Genomic DNA, 25,739 nt, shown 5'->3' with positions numbered 1-25,739 from the left:
ACAGTAACATATTTAAAGTAGACCCTTTGGGGTCAGGCAAGAGAAATGTGTTACTGGTAGAGAACATACATTTGCCCATAGCAAGGCATAAATTCCTAGAATGCTCAATGCAAGTAAGAAGATATTATTGTGCAAGTCAAATTACATGATGCCCATATAGTGCCAGCTTCCTCCCTCTGATCTATCAGGTCTTATTTATAGTCCCAAAGGAACTCTTACTTTTAGTGATGGACCGGGTAGCATTATAAACTTACAATGATCATAAATCTGCCAGACAAAGCATTTTTTGAATGTAGCCAAATCAAAGGACTCTACTCTCTTTGGGATCCAAAAGTATCCACACATCACTGAAATAACCATTAAAACTAAAACCTGAAAATGTTTAATCTTTGGAAACTCAGGAAAGGAATTATCAGATCACAATTCAATGTGACTAGTTACTAGACTAAATTAATTCACAATCATGGCTCCTCTATTGATTTTTAACTCACAACAATACTTTTTCTTGTTAAAATAAAAGCAGTTCTCTGTTTTCCCCTCTAGAATAATAACAAAAGAATTCTTTTAAAAATTACAAAAATGAGGTATGGTTAGCCACTAGGGAGTCTCATGGCTAAAGGTCACCATAGTGAAAGCATGGCGACTCATACCTGTCATTCCAGCTACAGAGGTGTAAGAGAACCATGGTTTAGACTGGCCTGGGAATAAATGCTATTTAGTTATCCCAAAAATAACTAAAAGCAGAAAGGGCTAATGTGGTACACTGCCTGCCTAGCAAAGTACCAGGCTCTGAATTCAAAGCCCTTACCAAAAAACGAAGTAAAAAGTCAGGTATAAATCTTGCAATTTTTAGAAGGCAAAATCAGAATAAAAGAGATTAAAAAAAAAAGAAAGGGGACAGCCATAATAAAATTTTATTGAATTTTTTAACAAAATATTTCTTTGGGAGTATTTGTTTTTTAACAAAGCCCCTTTATGTATAAAGGTAAGACTGTAAGAATGTAAGAAATGTAAATAAATAAGGTAAGATGGCATTTTTCTAGGCATCCAAGATCAAACCATGTCCTGGAACAACATCCTGTATTAAAGTGTTTTCACTTATCCCTGTAAAGGGAATGTATACTTAAGACTATCAATAACGGTAACTAGTTTTTGAACACAAATTCTAAACTAGATGCCTTGGCTCACTCCAACCTTCCGTGTCACACATATTTCAGTCCTAAAATGTATGATTTTTCCAACGTAAGTACAAAAATGCCAATGTTCAAATTAACCAGAACACTTGTGATCCTCCAGAATTCTCTTGGTGAGATGAGTCAGGATTCATATGTTGCAACATAGTTTTCTAAACTAACATAATTCTGAAGTTTATTTCTAACTTTTCTGGTATCTTTTATTTTATTCTCCCTATTCATAACATAACATAGCAACTTTACCTTCAACAATGTTGCTAATACAGTAATATACATTTAAGCAGTAATTTCTGACAAAGTTGTAGTTTATTTAGCAAAAAAAAGGTGTTTATTTAAAAATTTCCATCAAGTATTGTCATTAGTAGTAGTAATTAAGAATAATGGTGCAATTTAAAGAGAATAAGATGTACATTAATACAACTCAAAATTACATTGTTATTATCTCTCATATGAAAAAAAAATCTCAGTTCTTGGAAGAAAGACCAAAAATACAGTTTCAGTTCAGTAAATTATTACCAATGCAGGGATTCTGTCTTTGTTTTTTTGGTCTGTTTTTACTAATCGTGTTCAACACATTTTATAAGCTTTACAAGAAAGCCTAGATAATTTAAGAAGCTTCAATTTTAGCTTATAAGGTATTTCTTTTCTGCCCGTTAAAATAATTTAAAGATGTGCACAATATGTTTGTATTATTTAAGGCAGGTGCCAAGCACATTTTGAAAGGTAATAAACTTACCAACTAGAATGTTCTCCCAAAGGAAAAAGAAACAAAAGAAAAGAAAATCTCTGACAGTTTTTAAGACAGATGTTTATATAGCTCTCTTCTTTTAGATCATTTAAAAATAATTTGGCAGCTGAACCACCTATTGTCATAACACATAATCATTTACAAAGGACAAGCAACAGATACAGAATTAATGATATACTTCGAATATTTTTACGAGTCTCTTTAAATTGGCGCCTATGAATTTTGTATTCAATGTAAAAAAAGATTTAGAACATAAACTGACACTAAGTAATGAATATGATTACTCTATGCCATGCAGGGAAGAGTCAACTTTTTACATATCATCACTCCTAAATAGTTCTAATTAAATCCAAACTGTTCCCATTTTTGCATCATTGTCATTCTTTGGCAAAAGACTCAAAATAGCCATGGGTGAGGAACCAACTGTTCACTCCTGGTCTCCATTTTTACAAAATAATGCGAATCAGCACTCTGTTTTTCCTTTACACTAAATAAGTAAGTGAAAATATTATGGCTTTTTGACTAATCTACACCTAAAGCTTTAAGTTGCCTTTCGATTTCTTCATCAGAGATTGTAGATTTTGAAGTGGAGGCAGATGGTAAGCTTCGGGCAGCTGATGGAGCTTTGGCCATCTATTGTGAAGCAAAAAGTGAGAGAATGTGCATTAGCAACCAGTTAGACTAGGATACAAAGAGTGGACTATAAAGTAATTTACTTGTGAAACAAGCATAAAGCCATGAAAAGAACATGAAAGGACAAATTAAAAGCAATTGTGACAAAAATGGTACAAACTATTTTCATCTAAGCAAAGTGGTTACTCATACCTTTCCAGAAATTTCAATTCCAATTTCATCAAGAACTTGATTCACAATATCCTGGCTTTCTTCTTCATCATCAGAGCCATCAAAGATATCATCAAGCGTGTCATTTACTTGGAGGAAAGAAAGAAATAAAGCAACGCATTACTTTTAAATAGATTTCAGGTTAGACTTACAGTTCAAAAGGCAGTCAAATTATGCACATATTTTTAACCATTATAGAAGACAAATTTACATGAGTGAGTAAACTATAAAAGTAACTTCCTACATCAGTGAAGCATACTGGAAAGTATATTTCTTAGTCACTAAATTTGGAATGATTTCATCACAACACGAGCTATAACACAACAGAATAAATCTACTCTGATTTCCTTTTAAAAAATGCTACTTGTAATGCTGAAGGGAAAGAACGGTAAGTGAAAAGTCAGAATTTCATCTCAGAACCAAAATAAAATAAAATAATTTTTAAAAATCACATCACATAACACGTATGTGATATTCAAGACTATAGGCTTAAAGTTTTAAAATATCAGTTCAATAACTATCCATTCAGCTAGTAGTTAAGAAAACTAATAGGAAAAAATATGCAAAAATCAAATATTCCTTTAATATTTGGGAGAAAATTTACACTTTGTATGTCCACAATCCTATCTTCTTGCTTCTTAAATTTATACTCAACAGATAGGAAACATAATGCTTGTTCAATATCCTATTAAATATTTTTTAAAAAATTGTCCCCAAAATGAAAGAATAGCTGGAGAAAAATGAAGTCATTGGGTGGTTTATTCTTGAGAAGAAAATGGGAAAATAACACATTTTGGGAAGTAAGAAAATATATTTGTTTGCAGGCCAGGTGCTGGTGGCTCACGCCTATAATCCTCCTAGCTACTAGGAGGCTGAGATCTGAGGATCATGGTTCAAAGACAGCCTGGGCAGGAAAGCCCATGAGACTCTTACCTCCAATTAACCACCAGAAAACCAGAAGTGGTGCTGTGGCTCAAGTGGTAGAGCACTTGCCTTGAGCTGAAGAGCGCAGGGACAGCGCCCAAGCCCAGAGTTCAAGCCCCACAACTGACAAAAAATAAAAAATTAAAAAATATATGTATGTTTGCAGTGTTTCAGAGGTAAGCTGTTTTATCCAGCTGGAAGGACCACATGAGAGTACTACAAGATCTAACTTCATCAGGTATATATAGAGAGAGAGACTGGCAAGGCAAAAAGGACACACACAGGAAGAGTATGTCATTCCACTTGATTTTTATACAAGGTGTGTAAATGGGAAATAGCTAGAAAGGAAAAGAAAAGCAGATGGCTTACAATAGTAGTTCCTCTGAATGAATTTCATAGGAAATGACAGAAGATGCAGGGCATGTAGCCAGTCTGATCTCGTGTCCATGATGGTATTTGGGCTCCTAGTAAAAGGCCAAAACATTCTCTTTCTATGGGATGTTCCTGGTTTGGTACTGCAATAGTTAACTAACAATCTGTGGGCTTATGAGTCATGACTCTCTGGAAAATGCACATAAGGTAGGTGACCATCTGGGGAATGAATGCTCTACAAACAGTTCATAACCCAATTCATGTTCCAGTCATCTCTCTGCTTTGTCTATGCACCTTTGACATTAGTTACAAAGTTTGATATTGGTTATAGTATAGTATAGTTATGAGCATGATTTAAAAATTGATTTTGTTACTTTAGTAGAATAAACTAGGTACGAAAACGGCTAAAAAGCTTTTGGATAAGAAATAGGGCATATAATTACTTCATTTAGTGTCCATGCAACTTTGGGGGAAAAAGGCATTTGTCATATTACCACTCTGGTATTTGTATTGTCAATGGTAAAATAAAAAGGCTTGACCAAAAAACTTTTTGATGTATGGTTATGGTCTGTGACTCTATGATCAGCAGGAAACCACTGAGGGCATCTGATGAGCATACTCCAGAGGTAAGCTTCGAAAGTGAATTCAAGAGTATGTGATCTGGATGCAATAAAGTCATGAGAGAGGTCAGAGCTTGTAAAGATGAATGAGGATGAAAGATGGAAACAGATGAGAACAACTACACAGATGCAATCAGGAATTAGAAGAGGAGAATGCTTTCAGGACAAGTTTAACCGATCTAACCAGACATAATAAATATTTTCCAAAGATCCTAATTCCAAAACAGGAATGTGAGCAATTTTTTGAACAATATTGCTGGAAAAAATATGGTCATTTATGTTTAAAATTTATCTTTAGGTTCAAGTTTTGAAAAAGTAAATAAAAATAATTATTCTTTCAGACTGGGTTACAAATTGCTAAAATGCAAATTGGAACAACTGTGAAAAATATGAAAGCCATATGATTAAGGGCTGACTGATACTTTTCATTACAGCTTAATGGAAAATCAATTCTGTCAATATGTGTTCACATTTGTGCCATTCAGTGGAAACCACATGAACATGGTAGATACTCTAATCATATATAAACAACAAAACAAATCAATCTTTAAAATTTTTCAGAGTTTCAAGAGTCTTGAAAAAAACATATTTTTTCAAAATAAAGACATATAGAAACTATACAGATTCTGGAATTCCCAAAGATAGTGTATATATTATCACTACATTTTTAGAAGAAAAAAAGATACTCTGAAATAAAATGCTAGAAATTATTCTAGTATTTTCATTAGTCACAATAACGACTATGGCAACCCTAACATTTTAAATATTTATTATTCTTATATCCCAAGTGCTAGAAATGATAGCTGATAAGCAGAAGTAAACTGGCATATTCCTACATTTTTACAAAGCAATGAGAGAGATACCTTTTCAAAACAATAATATAAATGATATTAATTAGGATCCCATGAAGGGTTCATTCATTCATTATTTACAAAGTATGTATTTGTGTGATCTTTATGGGGAGAGTTTGGTAGTAATAAGCCAAAAGTCTTATAAAGCTGTTAATATTCTAAGGAGATTTATGAAGCCAGACAATGTAATAAATAAATAAATATATTTTAAATCATTATAGAATAAGGGCAGGTGTGGCCACACATGCTGCAATTCCATCTATGTGAGAGATGGAGGTAGGAGGATAATGGGTCTGAAGTGCACTCCAGAAAAAAAAGGCAGAAGAGCTTAACTGAAAAACAACTAACACAAAAAGTGCTAGGGACATGACTCAAGTGGTACTGTCTATCTAGTAAGTTCAAGGGCCTGAGTTCAAACACAGTATTGCAAAAACTTTTTTTTCTTTCTAGGTAGTATATGTAGTAATATATGTGCCTTCATAGTGTTTAGTTTGATAGTTCATTCCTTGAGTTTTGAAAATGTTTTTTTTCCCTTAAGGCTCTTTATAATGACTAAAAAAGTTATCATTTACATAATGTTGAAATAAGAATGGCTCAGAACATTTATTGTTAATATGCAATGTCATGAGCTTATGTTAGTTATGTTGTATGTTTTTGAAAAGTTAACATAAGATTATGATTGTACATGTAACATGGAGTCACTTTTATAAATAAGAAAAAATGTAGTAAATGTAGTAAAGAAATGTATAACATTAAGAGTTGCAAGATCTAGGTGGTGTACAGATAAATTCTATGTGCTATTTCATTTTATTCACTATTTTTCAACCACAACATGTAGGTAGTATAAATGCAGAAAGAAGAAAACTAACTATAAATGTTATTGTGAGAGAAAAAACCAAAAGAAAGAGCTCTATTCACCCTACTTCCAATACCAATAGATTTTCTATAGTTTGTAAGAGTCAACAAGACTCTGAAACTGCTTACAATTATACAAGCAAGAGCTATTTTATGCACAAGTTATTTTGCATGTATAATCAATAACTGTTCCATTATTTCTCATTTCATCTCTGTGCCTTCAGGATAAGAATAAAAAAATCACTAGTAAATGAAGTTGGTTAATTCAAAGATGAGTAAACTACATTTTATTACAACTTCTTAAACTTACTCATTTCTTCAGTCATTTCCATTTTCATGTTTTCCTTCTGGAAATTCTGCATTGTCTGCAGTGTCTTCTGTGGATCCATCTTCTTGTTCACTGCCTGCATTGTCTTTAAATATATGAAAAAATATTCAGGTAGTTACATAATTATGAAAATTTTGCTATGAAATAAGTCTAGAGGGAATACATTAAATACAGATAGGCTTTAAAAAGATATGCATCTTGTCATAAGAAAACACAGAGTGTTAAATACTCTAGAAAAACATGAAATATTCATTTAAAAACCATCTGCTCAACATCTACAAAATCAAGTCCAGTGTGGGAAAATTCTTCAGACAGTAGACAAAAAACCTGTGCAGTAAAAACCATTTATGAACATAAAACTCATTGCTATTCAAATGGGAAAAATAAATTTACTTTTTAATATTGCAAGTAGATAATGTCTAAGCTAAGAAGAATTTTAAATTTAACTATTGGCATCTAATGTTTAGATGAAAAAGGATTAGAGGACATACCAACACACATCTATAGGACTATTAGTATACTTAAAACTATAGTGAATAGCAATAAAAAATTGTTTTGCAGAAATATATATAGAGTCTTTAAACGTTTACACTACTTTTGTCTACTATGGCCAGTGTGAGATATTACACACACATACACACATAGGTATTATATAGTTAATTTGGTATATAAAAAGCATAATGGTTTCAAATAAACTCCCCAGTGTCTCTCTAGAGTTAATAGCCAAATTCTATAATTTGCCTGACAGCCACTGGAACCTTCCAAATTAGACAATCTAATTTGTTACCACTGCCCTTTAGGCTCACTGATCTTTTTCTTTTTTAATTTTGTTAAATGTGTTGTTCTAGTTCCTGCTTCAGGGCCTTTACATAAACTAGTCCCTAATCTAGAGTGCTTTCACTAGTAACACTTCAGCTTTCAGTTTATATACCAGTTTCTTAGGGGAGTAGTCCCTAGCACATCTGATTAGAACAAATTAGAACATATAGCTTGTAAATTTAGTTATTGATTTAAATTTGATTACTTAAATTGCAACTTATTTTATTGTTGTAAATAATACCAGTAACAATATTGATGAGGGTAACAGAGTAGCTATGGCTATACATTTATATTGTAAGCAAGGCCCTGCTCTAAGCCTTTTACATATGGAAAATGGAGGCAGAGAAAAGCTCAATACTTGGTTCAAGGTCCTACAGATGCTGAGTGAAATAAGATCTGAACCAAAGCCAAGTTCCTAATGTAACACCACACACTGCTTCTTATATGGGCTTCCCATAAATGGATGGTAAGCTACAGGAAGGCTGAAACCTGGTCTGGTTTTCCTCTTTATTGTATTACTGTTAGTCATTGTAGTTTCTCTAAGAGGATCTAAAGAAATATTTAGGCCGATTTACCACATTTATAACAATTTAACTAGGAATTCCAATTCAGATACTGTATCTTCTAAATAGCAGGAGTGTATCAGATATCTTTGCTTAACCTATTAGTAAATATATGAGTAATATGAGTAATCTCTCCTTCAAGTCTAGTTACCCAACCATCAGAAGGTGTTTTAATACCAGATTAACTATCAGTACTAATTTCTCTTCATATAATTCATTTAAATTCACCTAAATCTTTTGCCTTTTTAAAATACTAATACTTATATCACTTTAATAAACTAAAAAATGTGTGAATATACAGGATTCAATGTACCTTTGCTGTGGTAGACATTGCTCCAGCCATCTTCATCTGGGAGTTCATTACTTTTGTTTGTGTGGACATAGAAGTCACTTTGGAACTTACAGCAAAAGTTCTAGTTTTCTGTTTCCGTAGATGTACAAGCTGCTTGGCTAGAACCCTGCAAGCTTCTTTATTACCAATCTTGGCCATCTTCTTAATTTCTAATTCCTAAGAGGGGAAACAAAAACAAGTGAGTAACATGAGGAGGAAGTCCTCATAGACTGGAGGCATGCTGCCAGTGGTAGAGTTGGCATTCCATAAGGAAGAAAGTCAAGTATGAGCACAAGGCCCTGAGTTCAAGGCTCAAAACTAGCATGCTCACATATGCATGCATGCGTGCACACACACATACACACACACAAACACACAAAAATAAAACTGAGGTAGTCTTCAATGATCATTTCAGAAGAACAGATCCAACAGGCACAAAATTCCCTGTTTCTTTAAGAGGAAAGATGCTTTCATAAAGCCAGGGAATGAATAACTGAAAGCGATGATTAACGCATTTTTGGAAAGACAAGAACTGGTACACTCACCCACCCATGAATACAAAGCAAGTCTACAAAGGAGTATATACACAGAACCCAGAAGAAAATACTAAAAGGACAATCCAGACATAAACAGGGAAAGCAAAGAAAATAGAGAGGTAGCATATTTAAAGCTAATAATACAGGTAATTACATTACTCTAATGGTGTATGATAGACCTCAATTAACAAAACAAAGTGCCTGTGTAGACAAAATGGCAAACTCAACTAGACACTATTTCAAAAACCAATTTTCAAAGAAGGATATTCTTAGGAGAGGATCACAATGGCTCAATAGCTGTGTGCATATGATCATATAAAATAATGTTTATTGAAATGAACTCCAAGAAATGGAAAGAGGTTTTTTTTGCTATTGTTTTTGTTCCTTTGTCAAAGGTTTTGTTTTCTATACCTGTCATTTCCTATGTAAGTTCATCTGTTTGGGGGAGCGTAAGGGGAGAGGATAGAAACAATGGGGCAAAGGGTGAACAAATATAGCAATGATATTCACTAGACATTATGTTGAAAGTCAACTATACAACTTGACGGGGGATGGTCAGGAGGGAAAATCTGGGAGAAAGTGAGGAAAAGGCTGACACTGTTCAAAAAGAAATGGATGTAACTGCAATCCTTCTGTACATCACCTTTGCAATAACAACAACAAAAATACTAAGATAACAAAAAGATAAGAATGTCTGTTCATACTATTTCTAGCCAATATTGTATGGTTCTAGCTTATATTAGAAAAAAGAAGATAAAATTGGTTTAAAAATTGAAAAAAAAATTCATAAAGCTTTATTCATTCACAATGCAGATTATCTATGTAGAAACTAAGAGTCTGAAGCAAAGTAAATACACGGCAAATTTGCTATGTGTTGTATGACCAATTTAAATTCATTGCATAAAGAATATATAAAGATTAATTAAGTCAGCCTATTAAAGTAATATTGTCATAGCCACTATCTTTAAAATATAGTGTTAATGTAATTTTTTATAACCCTCTCTTGCTTTCCATAAGAATTTTATTTTTGTGGCCATCCAAAAAGAAAATAGTTCTGTTTTGAAAATTATTTCTTCCTAGACAGTCATAGCTTTGTGAATTTCAGGAATAACTTGGTTCTATATCAACAGAATATTCAGAATTCTTGGAAAAGGCAGCAGGATAACACAACAAGGTAAAAAAAAAAAAGGCAGGAAAGAATTAAATGCCATTTCTAGTCAAGTAAGTCACTTACCACCTGCCATGTGCCTTTTTCCTAGTTAGCTAATTATTCCAACACTCAAATTTACTTGAAAAGTTAAAATGAAATTTAATGTTCTACTTACCAGCTGTTTTTCTTGTTTCTCTAAAGCTGCTCGATCTCTGACTATAGCCCTCTGTGTACCTCGTAACTCTCGATTTTGTTCCTTTATTACATCTAAGAGAACAAAAGAAATGTAAATTTATGGCTGAAAAATTTTCTTCAATACCATAAAATATACTAGATTATGAAACTACAACAAAAATGAAACATTGATTTATATTCTAATAGTCTAATTTATATTCTAATAGTCAAATACTAAAACATGGATTATAAGTGCAAATATTATAGTTAAATCTTAACCACCAGTTTATGTTGTATCACAATATTCTCTTAGAGAATTATTATACAGTATATATATATATATATATATATATATATATATATAGTATGTATAATCTTACTCCAGTAGCATATGAATTTCAGAAGCACATGTCTATTTGAAAAAAATCTTTTTTTTTTTTTTTTGCCTGCTGTAGTAAGTCATAGCAGAGTAAAACAACAGATCTTCCAAATGAAGCAGATGTGGATTTTATTACACTCTGCCACTTGATTACTATATAATTTTATCTTGGAAAAGTTAGGTAATACTCTAAGCCTAATGTTTCCTATTCAGAAAATAGTTTGTTTTAAGGAGTAATAACATTCAAAATGCTTTGATATATTCTAATTGTCAACTCATTCTTAATGTGTCTTGATTTTGTGTAATTCATTTGGAATCTTTATAATCCTTATTGAAAACTTGATTGCTCAAGGCTTGATAGACTATAACAGACATTAGTAATTACTACATTATTTAGTAAATAAATATGCAAATTTTAACTTTTGTTATTAGTCTCTTATTGGAAAGATTTTAAGTGCTCTACATATAATATACATGTGATACAATGGAATTGAATATTTTTTTATTTTATATATAACAAAATTGAGCATTGAGAAAGTTAACACCAAAGGAAATGAAACCAGTATATCCAAGAGACATCTTACTACCATATTCAATGTAACCTGTTCACAACAACTAAGAAATAGAAACCATCTCTATCAATTGATAGGTAAAGAGAATGCAGTCTATATACACAATGGAATGCTCTTCAGTTATATAAAAGAATAAAATCCTATCATTTATGACCACATGAATGGAACCAGAGGTCAATAAGTGAAATAAACCAGACACAGAAAGACAAGTATTCATGATATGACTTGCATATAGAATCTAAAAAAGTTGTTTTCATAACAATTGAAAGTAATATATTTACCAGAGCTGAGGAAATATAGGAGAAAAGTAGAAAGGTCTGATCATGTATACTAAATTAGTTAAATAGTAGCAAAAAGTTCAGTATTTCTTTCCCACAGTAAGATGACTTCACATATATTTCAAAAAGTTTTTTTTTAAAGAGGATTCTGAAAGTCTACACCATGAAGAAATGAAATATATTTGAGAAGTCAGGCAAATTTAAACTCATTTTAACATTACACAGTGCATACATATATCAAAATGTGATATAGTACTCTATTATTCCACGTAGTTTTTAATTAAAAGGTTGTACAAAAAGGCTATAGTTCCATCAGATTAAAAATAAAATGCACCTAATCAATGCCACCCTTTCCATAGTTCTCCCCTATTTTCCCCCTCACATCTGTACCCTTAAATTATGTACTTCAATTATTAATTACATGTAAATTTTATGTTTATGTATCAGTTAAAAATAAATTTATAGCCAGATGCTAGTGGCTTATACCTATATCCTAATGACTCAGGAGGCTGAAATCTGAGAATCAAGGTTCAGATTCTACCTAAAAAGCCTGTCTGTGAGAGATTTTTATCCCTAAATAACTAGCAAAAAGCTAGGAGGCATTCCTCAAGTGTGAGTGTGCCACTAGTGAACAGAAAAAGCTAAGAGCACAAAGCTCTGTGTTCAAGTCCAAGTACCCACAACAAAAAACAAGTAAACATAGAAAATAAAGAAAAAGAATTGTAACGTGCACTCTAATATTTCTACTACTCGTGCTTAAGGATGGAGCTGGACAACAAAATGTCCAAATATTTAATCCTCAGCCTATTCCATTCTCAGAAATTAGATGTGGGAGATTCTAGACATTGGGTTAGAAAAGCTCCTCACGAAAGAAATTCAGAGCTTCCCAACTGGTCACTACATTCTTGTGCTGGGAACAGTGTGCCACCTCCTCCACCTAAGTATCTCTTCCATTCACTGTCCTTGTGTGATATTCTTCACAATAGACCAGCAATTAAAGGAGGACAGGGAAGCACTATCCTGAGTTCTGAGAGCTTTCCCAGTAAGCTGTCTGTAAGGTCTTCTTACCTCTTGGCTAAGTTTCCACCCAGTATCTGTGTTAACCAAGGTAACTGGCACACCTGGAAGCAATCATCTCCCCCTCCAGCTAGATCACATCCTGGGCCACCTCTGGTAGTGCCTCCCATCTGACCATAGGAGAGTCCAAGGCCATGAGATCACTTCCAGATCCAGTGGGGCCACACCTTTCCCTCACCTGACTACACCTCTTCCTGTCCCCGGCCTAGGTAAGTCCTGGTGAGGGGGATGGGGGGGTGTCTCCTTGGCCATGCTTCTCCACCATGTATGGTGTGGGCAGTTCTGTAAATAAACTTCTTTTCCTGCTTGAATACTGTGTGGTGTCCTCTTCATCGGCTATGTAATGAAACCTACCTATTTAATATATCTTACAGTGCCCACCTTCAAAAATGAGCTTAGGAACACCTGGTTAGAAAGACGCATGTGTGTCAAGCTAGGACATATGACTGGCATCTGAAGCGAGATAATCCATGAGGCTGAGCGAAATGTCTACTCATGCGCTGTATAATTAGCTTCATAATTAAGATATATTTTGGGATACCCAGTTGGTATCTAAGAATCAGGCTAGACTAAAAAAACCCATGTTTATTAAAAATATAGATGATGGCCAAATCAAACATAAAATTTAATCAAAAACATTTTTATTTCATTTTCTTAATTGTATGTTATTATGTATACGTTAACTGTCCTGTATAACAAAGGAGGAAAAATAAAGAAAATTAATTACTGCATATTCCACAGCCTCATAGTTGTTAATGGACCTATTAATATTTAAACAGCTCTAAGCTATAAACTCTGAGCATGTAATGTTACATACTAAAACATAATCATAACACTTTAAACCATATTATGGTAAGTAGGAAATGACAGTAAAACAGCTTTTCACATAAACAATAGAAATAGCAATAAAACTCACAAATTACAGTTTAATTTTTCTTAAGCAATCCCTGTGATGAACCCACATTTAATTATTTGGTTCAGATAATTCAAAAAAAAAAAACACAAAACGGTTGAACACTTTCAAGGAAAAGTTTATTTTCCATTTCATTTACTTTTTAGTAGATCTGTTTTCCTTCCAAGACTACAAGGTGTTCTAAAGCGAGGAATACATATAATAAAAAATACCTGATTGAGCACCAGTAGCTCATACTATAATCCTTGCTACTCAGAAGGCTGAGATCCAGGGGATTTGGATTTGAAATCAGCCAGGAAAGAAACTTCTAGAGACTGCATTTTCAAAATAACTAGTAGAAAGCTATGTTGGGGATGTGTCTGAAGTCAGAGAACACGTGAGATAGCACCCTACTGACAGCATGAAAAGCAGAGCTGTGAGACCCCAAAGGATTGGGAGTCTGCAGGGCTGTGTTTGGAATAAAGACTCACAGACTGCTGAGAATTTCCTGGAAAGGTAAATCAGTTCTGGCTTCAGGAATTCAGATTTCTAACCTAGTATGAGTTAATTTGACTTTAAACTTCCTGGGAGCCTGGGGGTAGACTAAGGATTTTATGCAAATTGCAATCTGTTTACTGTTTAGCTCTAGTTCCCAAGATGAGGATGTCATCTACCACCTGTATACAAAAATATCCTCACATGTTGATGCTTATACCTTACTCTCTACACATACTGTTCTATATGAAACCAATAAAAAAAACCCTGATGAATGGAACCTTGGGATCTAAAGCTGACAAAAGGTCCCCTGGTACCCCAAACCTCAATTCCATGGTCCAGTCTCCATTACTGCCTTGTCCCCATTAGCAGCGAGTTGCAGCACACCATGAAATAAAACAACAACAACAACAAAAGAAAGCTTTCAAAATTGTAAAACTCTCAAATGTGGATGGATGTGAGTATTTGGTGAGTTAAAAAAGACGGTCTTTGGCTGGGAAGATGGCTCAGTGGTAGAGCGCTTGCCTTGCATGCTTGAGGCCCTGGGTTTGCTTCCTCAGCACCACATAAGCAGAAAAAAAAAAAAAGCTGGAAGTGGTGCTGTGGCTCAAGTGGTAGAGCACTAGCCTTGAGCTGAAGAGCTGAGGGACAGCGCCCAGGCCCAGAGTTCAGGCCCCACGACTGGACCCCCCCCCAAAAAAAAAAAAAGGGTCTGGTGGTCTTGCCAACCCATCACCAACACTTGCAGAAGGCCCCGAGGCCAGCTTACTGTGAGGCATTAAAATGCCTCTTTAAATTGTTCGGGCTCTTTTCATGAACGAAATGCAGGCCAACTTAGGCTTTGGTCCTCAAAAGATATAGCCTTCTTTAACTTATTGAGGGTATAGGGTATGTCAAAACAAACAAACAAAAACAACTAAACAAAAAAGGTCTCTCAGGTGGTCTAGCCCAGCTCCCTAGAAAGCTCTACTGGAATTAGTGGGCCAAGTCCCAACTTGAATTGTGGTTTGCTTCCCTAAATCCTCTAAATTTGCATATAATTTGCAAATTTAAGGATGAAAGTAAAAAGGAATTATCAACTGCAAATATGAATATCTGATGATTTCTGAGGAATACAACTTGAAGCACCTTTTTCGGGGAAGGAGGTGGTCTGCTTAAAATGACAGATCAGGAACGCTCAGGAGACACTTCACACCACAGCTTCCTCTCTTCATGTACTGCATTCTGCATCTGGCTATCAGGTCATGAGGGATTTCTTCATCTAACAAAACATCTTTTCTAGTTTTAAGTGCATTTCTGTGGAAAAAATAATTTTATACAATTTCATTGCTCCCAGTTATCGTACTCTATCACATGTAAGCAGAAACAAAATGTTCCTCCACCCTGCAAACTGCAGTAGCTGCTATCAGTAGGAATACTGAATACATTGGCACTGGTATGAGCATTAAACCAACCTTTTTTTTGGGGGGGGGAGGCTTTATTTTTCCTGGTCCTGGGGTTTGAACTCAGGGCCTGGGCACTGTCTCTGAGTCTCTTTTGCTCAAGACTAGTGTTCTACCACTTGGAACACACCACTTCCAGCTTTTTCTGAGTAGTTTATTGGAGCTAAGAGTCTCAGGGACTTTCTTGTTTGGGTTGGCTTCAAACCGCCATTCTCAGATCTCAGCCTCCTGAATAGGTAGGATTACAGGTATGAGTCAACCACCAGAACCCAGTAACCAACTTTAATTATAACTATGGACAGAAAGCCATGAGAGTTTGACTTCAGCTAATTAGAGATGATGGAACTCACCAAGGGACAATAAAGTAGAAAGCTATCCTGGTTATGTGGGAACCTACTCACTTCCTGGGTAGACTGCAGTTAGAACTGAACAAAAATGCTGTAAACTTATGTTTTAAAACTCAGAGCCTAAGAGACATTAAAGGGTAGTAATGAAAACAAGCAGGCTGTACAAATCTAATTTACTCAAAAAGTGAGTGTAAGAGAGTGAGACAGAATGGAAATTTGGTATATAAACCAATTTATTGGATTGTAGAAATGGAATAAAGAAAACTCAGAGGACAGTATTTAAATAATACTTGGTAAATAAAAAAAAAAACAACAAAAACATTTAGGGGAAACAGGACAGTAAAAGATCATGCCAATAGGAACTCAAAAACTTATAAAGGAGCTTGGGAGGAGATAAGCTAGGATAGTGAAGGACAATGAACATGACCAATATACATATTATGTCTGTATGAAAATGTTACAACAAAACCTAGTACTTTACTAACGAAAAAAGCAGAAAAACTGAGCTTGAACAAGGGCAGGCCTTGCCTATAAAACAGAAATGGGATGTTAAAGAGAAAATGGGAGAGTCAAGACTATGGTAGCAGAAAAGGAAAAAAAAAATTTTTCCTTCTCTCATAGATCTCAAAAGTTATTTAAGCCCTGAGGAATTCTAATCAACTGGTATTAAAATAATGTTTTTGGAAGAGCTGAAGAAAGGTTATGAGATGGGAATATGTCACAAATCTTTGGTCTCAGCTAGTGTTGGGTATCATGAGGAGGATGGAGAAATATACAGGAAATAAACATTCCCATAGACATATCTCTTCTAAAAGTATGGAAAATTTTGCCACACACACACAAAAAAATGCTCTCAGGAGTACACTATGCTCCAGAATCCACATTACATTACTTTTCTTTGGTGTGTCAAGAATGTAGAAGCAAACAGGTAGTAAAACAGGAATTTAAAATATTTAGATAATAAGCACTAAAGACACACAATATTCTGGGGAAGATCTGTATACTGTAAATCTGCCTCCAAGAACATGTTCTATTTTATTCTGGCAAAAGGAGAAATGTTTGTGAAGAGGATTGTTTATATAAATGATACTTTTATTTCCTCTTAACATATCAGAAATATGGCATCACTGATAAGTCTTGACCAGAAATATAATCCAATTTAGTTATACTGCTTAGCACTCTGAATCCTGACAACTAGCATATATAGATATCATCCTAATGAGGCAAAAACCAAAGAAGCCTTATTTCTTTCCTGTTCAAGGTCTTCAAATTATCTCTAAACTTTTATGAAGGCTCTCAGTGGGTGTCAATCAGTTGAACAGTATAGATTTTAGTAAGTCCTAGATACTGAAAAACAACTATTTTAGGATAGTAAATGCTATTACTTTATGGCTATGGTTTCTAAATTGGTAACTACCAAATTTTCATATGGATTCTGAACTCAATACAGAATGTAGAAGTGAGTAGAATTAGCATAAGCCAACTTCCTAATTACTTATGAATTTCCTGTGATTCCAGTTAATGCAAGTTAGAAAGCAGATGCTAAATAACAGCAATACTTAACGCAATTTAGTTGGCATCAAATACTTCCTTGAGAAGGAAAAAGTACTATAAAGTTCAGGTTACTTAGAGGAAGTTAAAAAAAAAGTGAATTCTAGTCAGAAGGCATTATAAGCAAATATGTCAGGATGAGAAAAGGTATGACACACAGTATATTGATGAATAGTGGAACATCACTGCAGAACAGTAAAATGTCCAGACATGGCTAGACAAAGAGGCAACAATCAAAGGAGAACCATGCACGACAAGAGACTCAATAAAGAGGTTTACATTGAGGAGCAAGCAGTAAAATTAGATTTCATTTCAGATTATACTGACTGCTTTATGTCTAGAAGAAGGATTTGCCATTGTGAAGCTACAGGAAAAGAAAAGAAGTCAATAGAGCAGTCAATGTGAAGTAAGATCTGAATTAGAGCAAAGAGTTAAAAGTACATACAATATCATATGTGACAAATATTTAAGAGACAAAGAAAGGAAGGATTTGGTAATAATTGCCTTAATAACTAATTGAAGGTAGTGGGGAAAATTCAAGTACCATCAACACTTGAAGAATAAAACACTGAAAAATAAATAATTTTTAAAAAGATAATGCATTTTGTTTTGGATCTCAAATTTGAGATACTGGATATATAGAACATATAACACTACCAAAAATACCAGTAGAGATACAAATCTGACATATATTAGCACTTCAATTATAACTGAAGAGAGATACTAGATCATTTAGGGAAATAACATAACAGTTAAAACAGTGATATCCCAAGATGAACCACCCCCCCAACAAAACACGAACTTCGTCTATAAAAACAAGAGAGGAAAAAAAAAAGTTGAAAAGGAGTGGCCAGGAGAGAATTTTTTGTTGTTGTTGTTGTAGGGCTTGAACTCTGGGCCTAGGCGCTGTCCCTGAGCTCTTCAGCTCAACGTGAGTGCTCAACCACTTGAGCCACAGTGCCACTTCTGGTTTTCTGGTGGTTAAACTGGAAATAAGAGTTTCATGGACTTTCCTGCACGTACTGGTTTTGAACTGGGATCCTCAGATCTCAGCCTCCTGAATAGCTAGGATGGCACCTTGCTAGAAAGGAGATCTATTTTTTTTAATTTTTTTTTGGGGGGGTCCGGTCGTGGGGCCTGAACTCTGGGCCTGGGCGCTGTCCCTCAGTTCTTCAGCTCAAGGCTAGTGCTCTACCACTTGAGCCACAGCACCACTTCCAGCCCTTTTTTTTTTTTTTTGCTTATGTGGTGCTGAGGAATCGAACCCAGGGCCTCATGCATGCAAGGCAAGCGCTCTACCACTGAGCCACCTTCCCAGCCCCTTTTTAATTTTTTTTTTTTTTTTTTACCATAAGGATCAAATTCAAAACATAGGCCAGAGAGGCAATCATTAAAAATGGCCATTTGATATGATGATTTAGAATTCAGTACAACATCTCATCATATGACATGAAAGCAAACTGCTTAAGCATTGGGGGAAAAGGATAACAAGGTAGTAAGAAGGAGAATATATATTTCTAGTTCTTCAAGAGGTTTAGATGAAGATCAGAAAGGAATTAGACCATGGAAAAAACCAGGGTCCAGGAAGGTCAGAAAAATGAGGTAATTTCCACTATGGAAATTAAAGTTCTACTACTAATTCCAAGAGAAACATGTCTGATCTATAGACACAAGTCAAACAATGCATTGAGAGTTTCATGAATTTATAAAGATTATCACACTAAACTGGGTTAGAAAAGAATGATAACACTTAAAAACATGAGGTCCTCGCTCTGCGCCTTGTGATCTTGGGAAACTTGCTTACTACCTTTCCTTTGTTTCCTCATCTCTAAGATGGGGACAATAATACTGCTTAGCTCATAGACTTATTTGGAAATGATACAGCAGTAAAAATTCTTTGCACAGTACCAGAAGATTTGTCTTTATTGAGGACACAAATAAAAAATTATACAGTGTTTGAAGTCTTCACTTTTACCCAGGCATGGGTAACACATCTGCAATCCCAAATGCCTCCAGTAGACATGCTAGGCAGTTCATATCCAACCCCTGAACTTCACTGTTTGAAAGTCTGGATAGCTGCCCATTTATGACAAGTCTTAATGATATGCTGATTTACAAGTTCATAATTAACCTCTATAAATAGGTCACTATTTGCATACCAGGAGAAAAAGAATACTGTAGATAAACAGGATATACCACACACACATCAGTAAAAAGAAAAGGGCATACTCAATTTTAATTTCAAATTGCAAAAAATTCTTCTCTTCAATGGCATTGAGATACACCTCTCATTAATTTCTATAACAAAGTATACACTGAGGAGACTTGGATCATATTTGTGTCTAAAATGAATTAAACATAACTCTGAGTAGTAATAAGTACTATAATGTCATCTTTCTTTTTAATTTACATATGTAGTAGTCTTTAGTGATACAGTATATAATTCTTCCAGCCAATCCAGAGACAAAAAGAGTCAATTGTTCCCCAGATCCATAAGCAGCTACATGTTTTCTATACGTATCAGAATTTCATTATTTGTTTCTTTAAAAAAGAAGTCAACACATAGTAAAAGATCTTATGATCAATAATCAATGTGCCCAAAGATAGAAGAGAAACATATAAAACTTCATTAAATTTCATGATATATAGCCTCATTACTGCTAGGAATAGTATTGTCATTTTTTAAAACAAAACAAGAAAAAAACCTTCCTTTTCATAAAACAAAGCATAAAGACTTCAGTAAGGCTCTATTAATATGATGAAAATATAGATCTACAATTAAGAAATGAGTAAATTATTTGAACTGACATGGTAATTTAAGGAAACATCAAATATATAGCTTGGTAGTTGTCAAGGAGTATACTGGCCCAATTTACATTCAGAAATTTCAAAGTGAAATCTTTAATTAGTGGCAAAATCCCTAGCAAAAATCCTTTGGACCTTCCTCCCCCCCCCAAAAAAAAAAGTCTACTAAAAACATTATGTCTTATTAGGCCTAAACTCACCCTCATTACCCAGCATCATTGCCTATTTTCCTCTCCTCAGCACTACAATACAATAGTCACTAGAGTGCCAAAAGCACCAGGAAGCGCAGGACTGAGACACAGGTTTGAAAACAGGTGACAGTTACTAAACAATTAAAATCAGGAATGTTTGGGTTTTACTGTTAAAAGTTAACTTGTAACATCAAACTAAGAGAGATGGAATGGCTTTTCTACTGTCTAGTAAAGTCACTAAAACTAATCAAGAAAGATTTTTTTGTGCCTGTGGAAAGACCTTAGAAAATCATTCCTCTATCTAGAATTTTGTATCCTTTGAAATTTATCTTTTCATCCCTATTATGCCTGTTCCCCAGTCGCTCAATCCCCAGCCAGTTTAGATTTTATTTTTTTAGATGCCACATACAAGTGAATTTGTTGTTGCTGTACTTGGTTTAAATTTCACTACACAAAACTCGAGCAATAAGTAAATAAATCTTTTCTTCCCTCTGGTGCAATAACTAGAAATCACTATACTGGTACAGAAAGCATTGAAAAAAAACCTGACTAAACGTCATTCTCATGATTAACATATATGAAATCCAAGTCACATAATCATATCACATATTAAGTAGCTATGCTAAGCATTGTAAATGGTATGTCTCATTTAATAAAAAGTCAAAAGAAACTGAAAACAATTATTTTCAATTAATGTAAAGAAGCAAAAAATATGCTTTGTTTGTAAGTCAGGGGTAATATAGCACTGTGTGTTGAGATGAAGGACAGAGAGGCTGGGTAGATGATGTCTTTGTTATCTTCCCCCAAATAATTTTGCTGGCCTTGGAACAATCCACACAAAGGATGGAAGGAGTTATCCCCAAGTCAGGACTCAGTAGTGTTTGTACCAATCACTGTCTAGCTCTAGTACTCTTTATGCAGCAGGGTTGGACACTTACAAAGAAGTGATTCTTTGATTGATCCAGCAACAACCTAGACTCAACATGTAATGTGACAGCTTTTTTAAAAATAATAACTTGAATGAATTTATTACCTGACAGCACTCATGTCTAAATATGTCCATGCACTGCATATGAGTACCTCCAAACTCATGCATGCCAGTACATTTACTGTCTCTCTCTCACACACACAAAATGACATTGAGCTCAAAGTCTGAAACAGTGCAAAGGTCTTTAAAATGTAAACCTCCAATGTCACTAGTACATACATCCCTTACATTGCCAAAGACCATCCTAAGGGAGAAAATAACCATAATGAAAGCTAAGCCTAGGCACCTCTTTGGGAATTCTTATAATTTCATACTGGAGTCCATCAAGAAACGTGCTTCACAGGTGTACTGATGGAGCGTTTTTAAAGGGACAGGAGCCTATACTCAAGTTCTCCTCGTAAGGTCTCTGGCGATGGCTGGGAGTGGAGCCTCTCTCCACACACAGGGAAGCCAGTAAAGCCAGTCATCAATCTCCAAGTCTTAAAGACACTCAAGGGCCTCCTCCAGACGCCTCGGATCCCGGTCGTAAAGAGGGGGTGGGAACGAGGGTGAGGGCGGCGTTGTCAGAGGGGAGCAGCCAGACCTGTGCAGGTGAGGCTGGGGTGGGGCGGGGCGGGGAGGCCGGGGACGCGGAGTGACGCAGCCCGGCGGTCACCTGTGGGGCCTCTCACCCGGCCCCGCCCCCCCCCCCGGGGCCGCAGTCAGAACCGCAGCCGGAGCCCCCGGCACACTCCTCGGAGAGTGGGGGAAGTCGGCCTGGAACTCACCGTCCACCGTTTTCTTCTTGAAGAGGGACGCCATGGTCAGGGACCGCGCCTGGAGGGCCCGGCTCGGCCCGAGACTGGGACGGGACCGGAGGGAAAGGACAGGCCCGCTGGGAGGCTGGGGCGGGAGGCGTGGACGCGCAGGAGGAAGGGGACGCCGTCGCCGCCGAGCAGGAAACCCACGGAGGGCGCTGATTATCCGCAGCCGCGTCGCCGCCCTCCCCCGAGCTCAGGTGACTGCGAACTAAGACACTTTTTGGAGAAGTCACTTCTGGGCCGCGCCTGCGCAGTGCGGCGCGCGCGCCTGCGCAATGCGCTTCCTGAAGCCACCGGCGCTGCCCTCATGTCAACGGCTGCCCGACCTTCCTCTCTCCGGGGAGGGGTCACTGTGGTTGGGAGGGAGACCCGGGCTAGACCGCGCCGGGGACGAAGCAGACACCCGGGCTTCTCTGCTTGGGCTGATGCTGACATAGAGGTGGCCTTGTTAAGAGCGCTAGCATTGTGACAAGTTAGAAATAGGGCTCCCCAGGGTCTCCGGGGAAAAAAGTGTGTGTCCTCCAGGAACCACCTGAGCCCTCTGTCAGGGGATCGAGGCCGGCTGCTGGCCGCACTGGTGCCTTCCCACGCCAACACATGCAAGATCGGGGGGTGCCAGACCTGAGGGGTCGCGCCCTTCACCGCGCGGACGTGTGGCTGAGCCATTTCTCCGCACAGCCTTGGGTGACACCGCTCCCCGTCCCCCCACGCCGCGCCTCGGGGTCGGGGCGGGGGGTGGGGGGGGTGAGGGGTGGGGGTCGGGATCCTGCGGAGCTGGGGTCCAGATCTGCTGGCTGAGCACAGCAAAGACAGGAAAGTTTCTCATTGCAGCACATTTTTCTTTAATGATCTTGGCTGGCATCCTGAATAAAACCCCACACTTATTTGTCTACCTGCTCGTTTAAATGTCTCCGGCTCTAGTTCTGGATTTCTTGTGACCGTTCAAGGAAGATTCATGGCTCTGCCACGGACCGATTAGAATGCTACACAACTGTATGTTGGTGTCTGATAAGGAAAAAAAAAATAGATGTTAAAGGGAAAGTACAATGAATTATTTAAGAAATCCTTGGATGTGTAAAATGACTGGAAAAATGCAACCTTGTATGCCCATGTTTGTACATACACAATTCATATATCATTTCACCACTTAGAATCTTAATTTTCCTTTGCAAATACATTTCTCCTAGTCTATTGTTTGGCTAAATTGCCTTCCACGGAACTATAATAAAAGATTTTTGGGGGGAGGGGATGGGTGGGAGGTGTAGCTTATTTAGTGGTAGGGAGCACTTATGTGGCAGACCCAGCACTAAATCATAGTAATAATCGTATGTTTCACAAGATATAACTTCTGATGTGGTAGACACTGCAATAACGTTAACATTAGCATTCACTTTTGGATTTATGGATCATGTCTCAAAATCATGACTCAGTCTTGCATTCCATGTTTTGTTCCTCCTTATGAGATCTCAAAGCCTGAAATCCACCAGGGTTCTTGCTGCTGCTGCTGCTGCAGTTGCTCCTGCTGCTGTTGATGGTGGTGGTACAATTTAGCAAAGAGCTTGTTGAACTAAACTTTCTCAAATGTCAATAACACACAGGTAAACAATGTCCCTTCTGGAGTTTTTTTGGACATGATGATGAGGTGAAGTCAGGAGATATTAGGGGGAAATGTAACAGAAGAGACTGTTTTCATCCAAGCCTTGCCCTTTCTTGGAATAAACTCTATGTCAAAAAAAAAAAAAAAAAAAAAAAGGCATCTTGCCCTGGCAGCCTGTTGTAATGAATGGCATAGAGCTGTGCTCGAGTGCATGAGAGGCAATAAGCTGTTATGTGTGCAGGAATTGCACTCCTCCCTGCTGCATTCACCCTTATTTTTATTGCTTCTACTGCATCCCCCCCACTGACCCAATTGTAACAGTTGGGAAAATGCCAAAATACTTAACAGCAACCATATGGAAGACCCTCCAAAAGTGCACAGCAGGAGCTAAAGAGAGGGACTGTTCATGACAATAAAGATAAAATAGAAATATGTACCATTGAAACTCAGCACTCTAAGAGTGCAATGCACCCATACTTTGAAGCAGGCTGATATTCAGTTGATATGCACTAGTTTGACTGATATTCAAATTACTTGCTGGTTAAACTTAGCCCATACATATTGGAGGTTATCATTCCTTAGATGAAGAGCATGATAGGTAGTTAAGATTTGGGTCCGCCAAGGAACCTAAACTGATGTGTAGGATGAATGCTGTGTAAAATAGGAAATGCCTCATCATGGGAAGAATTGAAGAAGTCTGTTACAAACAGGATTCCTTTAAAGAAAGTCGATTACACTATTTGTAAAGTTTCTTTAAAATTTGAAATTGTGTTGTGAATAAATCATAGCTCAGGTTAAATCTCTTTTGTGTGGTGTTTTAAATTGTCTTGATAGTATCACCAAATATTGTATTTACTTTAAAATGTAGTGAAGCCGCAATTTGGTATTTCACTGCTTTTCTTAATTGGCAATTTATTTTGCCTGTAAAATTAGTTAATATTTGTTCATCTTGCACTCTACCACTTTAGCCACACCGCCCTTCCAGCAGTCTTCTGGTTATTTTGGAGGTAGAGTCTCATAGAATTTTCTGTCTGAGTTTGTGTCAAACCTTTATCCTCTGGATGATCCTTCTGAATGGCTAGGGATATCCCCCATTTTACAGTATCCTCATTCAGGTAGCTATTGTTTCTGTTCTGCTTCTTTATGTCTTTTGTTTCTTTGCTTCCATACTTCTCCACTTTTTGTTTCATCTTAACAGAGTAATCATCATAATATATTAATTAGTTCGTAATATTGTTGTTTTTCAAAAGAAATCTATTCTCATTCTGTCAGTCTGCAACACACACCCCAATATCTGTTCTAATAAACTTCAGAGATCATTAAATGTCAAAATGTTTACCATCTAGCTTGTCCTGGTTTACTATTTGTCACTGAGATGGAACACAAGCTTTTTAATCTGATTTTCAAGACCATGAAATCTATTAGCTCCTCTGTTTTCTACATTGTCTTTTTATAGCACTCTCTGGGATTGAAAATATTATTCTTTAAGTCACTTAAAATTTAGTTAAGTAAACTCTTTACCACTTTCATAAGCATAAATTCCTACTCATTCTTTCCCATTCTATACATTATTGATGTATAATTTTAATTCAGATACAGAACTTTGCATGCATTACTAGAGACATCCATTTGTTTTTAACTGATTAACTTATAATTACTTTTGAGGCAACCTATCTATATATGAATCTACTCAAATCATTATTTTCACTTAAGACTAAAAATTTCTGTAATTTTTAATACTACATAAAGAGCTACTGCTATCAAGAATCAACATAATTATGGTACATTCATGCTATTTCAGTTAAAGCAACCATAAAGAAAAAAACTCATAATTCATTTGTGAGGAAACAATACTGGACATGGTCAACATTTTCTTTTCCAAGTATTTTTTTAATTTTTATTTTTTTATTGTGAAAATACTGTACAGAGGGGTTACAATTGCATGGGCAAGATAATGAGTACATTTCTTATCAAGCATTGTAGCCTCCTCCTTTGTTTCCCCTTCCCATCCCTTCCCA

General features: G+C 36.2%; 1 protein-coding gene across 1 annotated transcript; it reads right to left on the bottom strand.

Moving 5' to 3' along the window:
* Window positions 1–1,739: 1,739 nt before the first annotated feature.
* Window positions 1,740–22,345, bottom strand: Chmp2b (charged multivesicular body protein 2B). The gene is made up of 6 exons (XM_042676965.1): window positions 22,092–22,345; window positions 10,309–10,400; window positions 8,430–8,624; window positions 6,717–6,819; window positions 2,767–2,873; window positions 1,740–2,574 (listed from the first exon to the last, which is right to left on the bottom strand). Exons 1-6 carry the CDS (start codon window positions 22,123–22,125, stop codon window positions 2,464–2,466), a joined length of 642 nt encoding a protein of 213 aa, XP_042532899.1. The 5' UTR covers window positions 22,126–22,345; the 3' UTR covers window positions 1,740–2,463.
* Between the last annotated feature and the right edge of the window lie 3,394 nt (window positions 22,346–25,739).

Source organism: Dipodomys spectabilis, unplaced genomic scaffold (assembly GCF_019054845.1).
Source record: "Dipodomys spectabilis isolate Male_0828 unplaced genomic scaffold, ASM1905484v1 ptg000032l, whole genome shotgun sequence".
Classification (NCBI taxonomy): Eukaryota; Metazoa; Chordata; class Mammalia; order Rodentia; family Heteromyidae; genus Dipodomys; species Dipodomys spectabilis.
The sequence above is the reverse complement of the archived record's forward strand: the minus strand, read 5'-3'. Positions and strand labels throughout refer to the sequence as shown.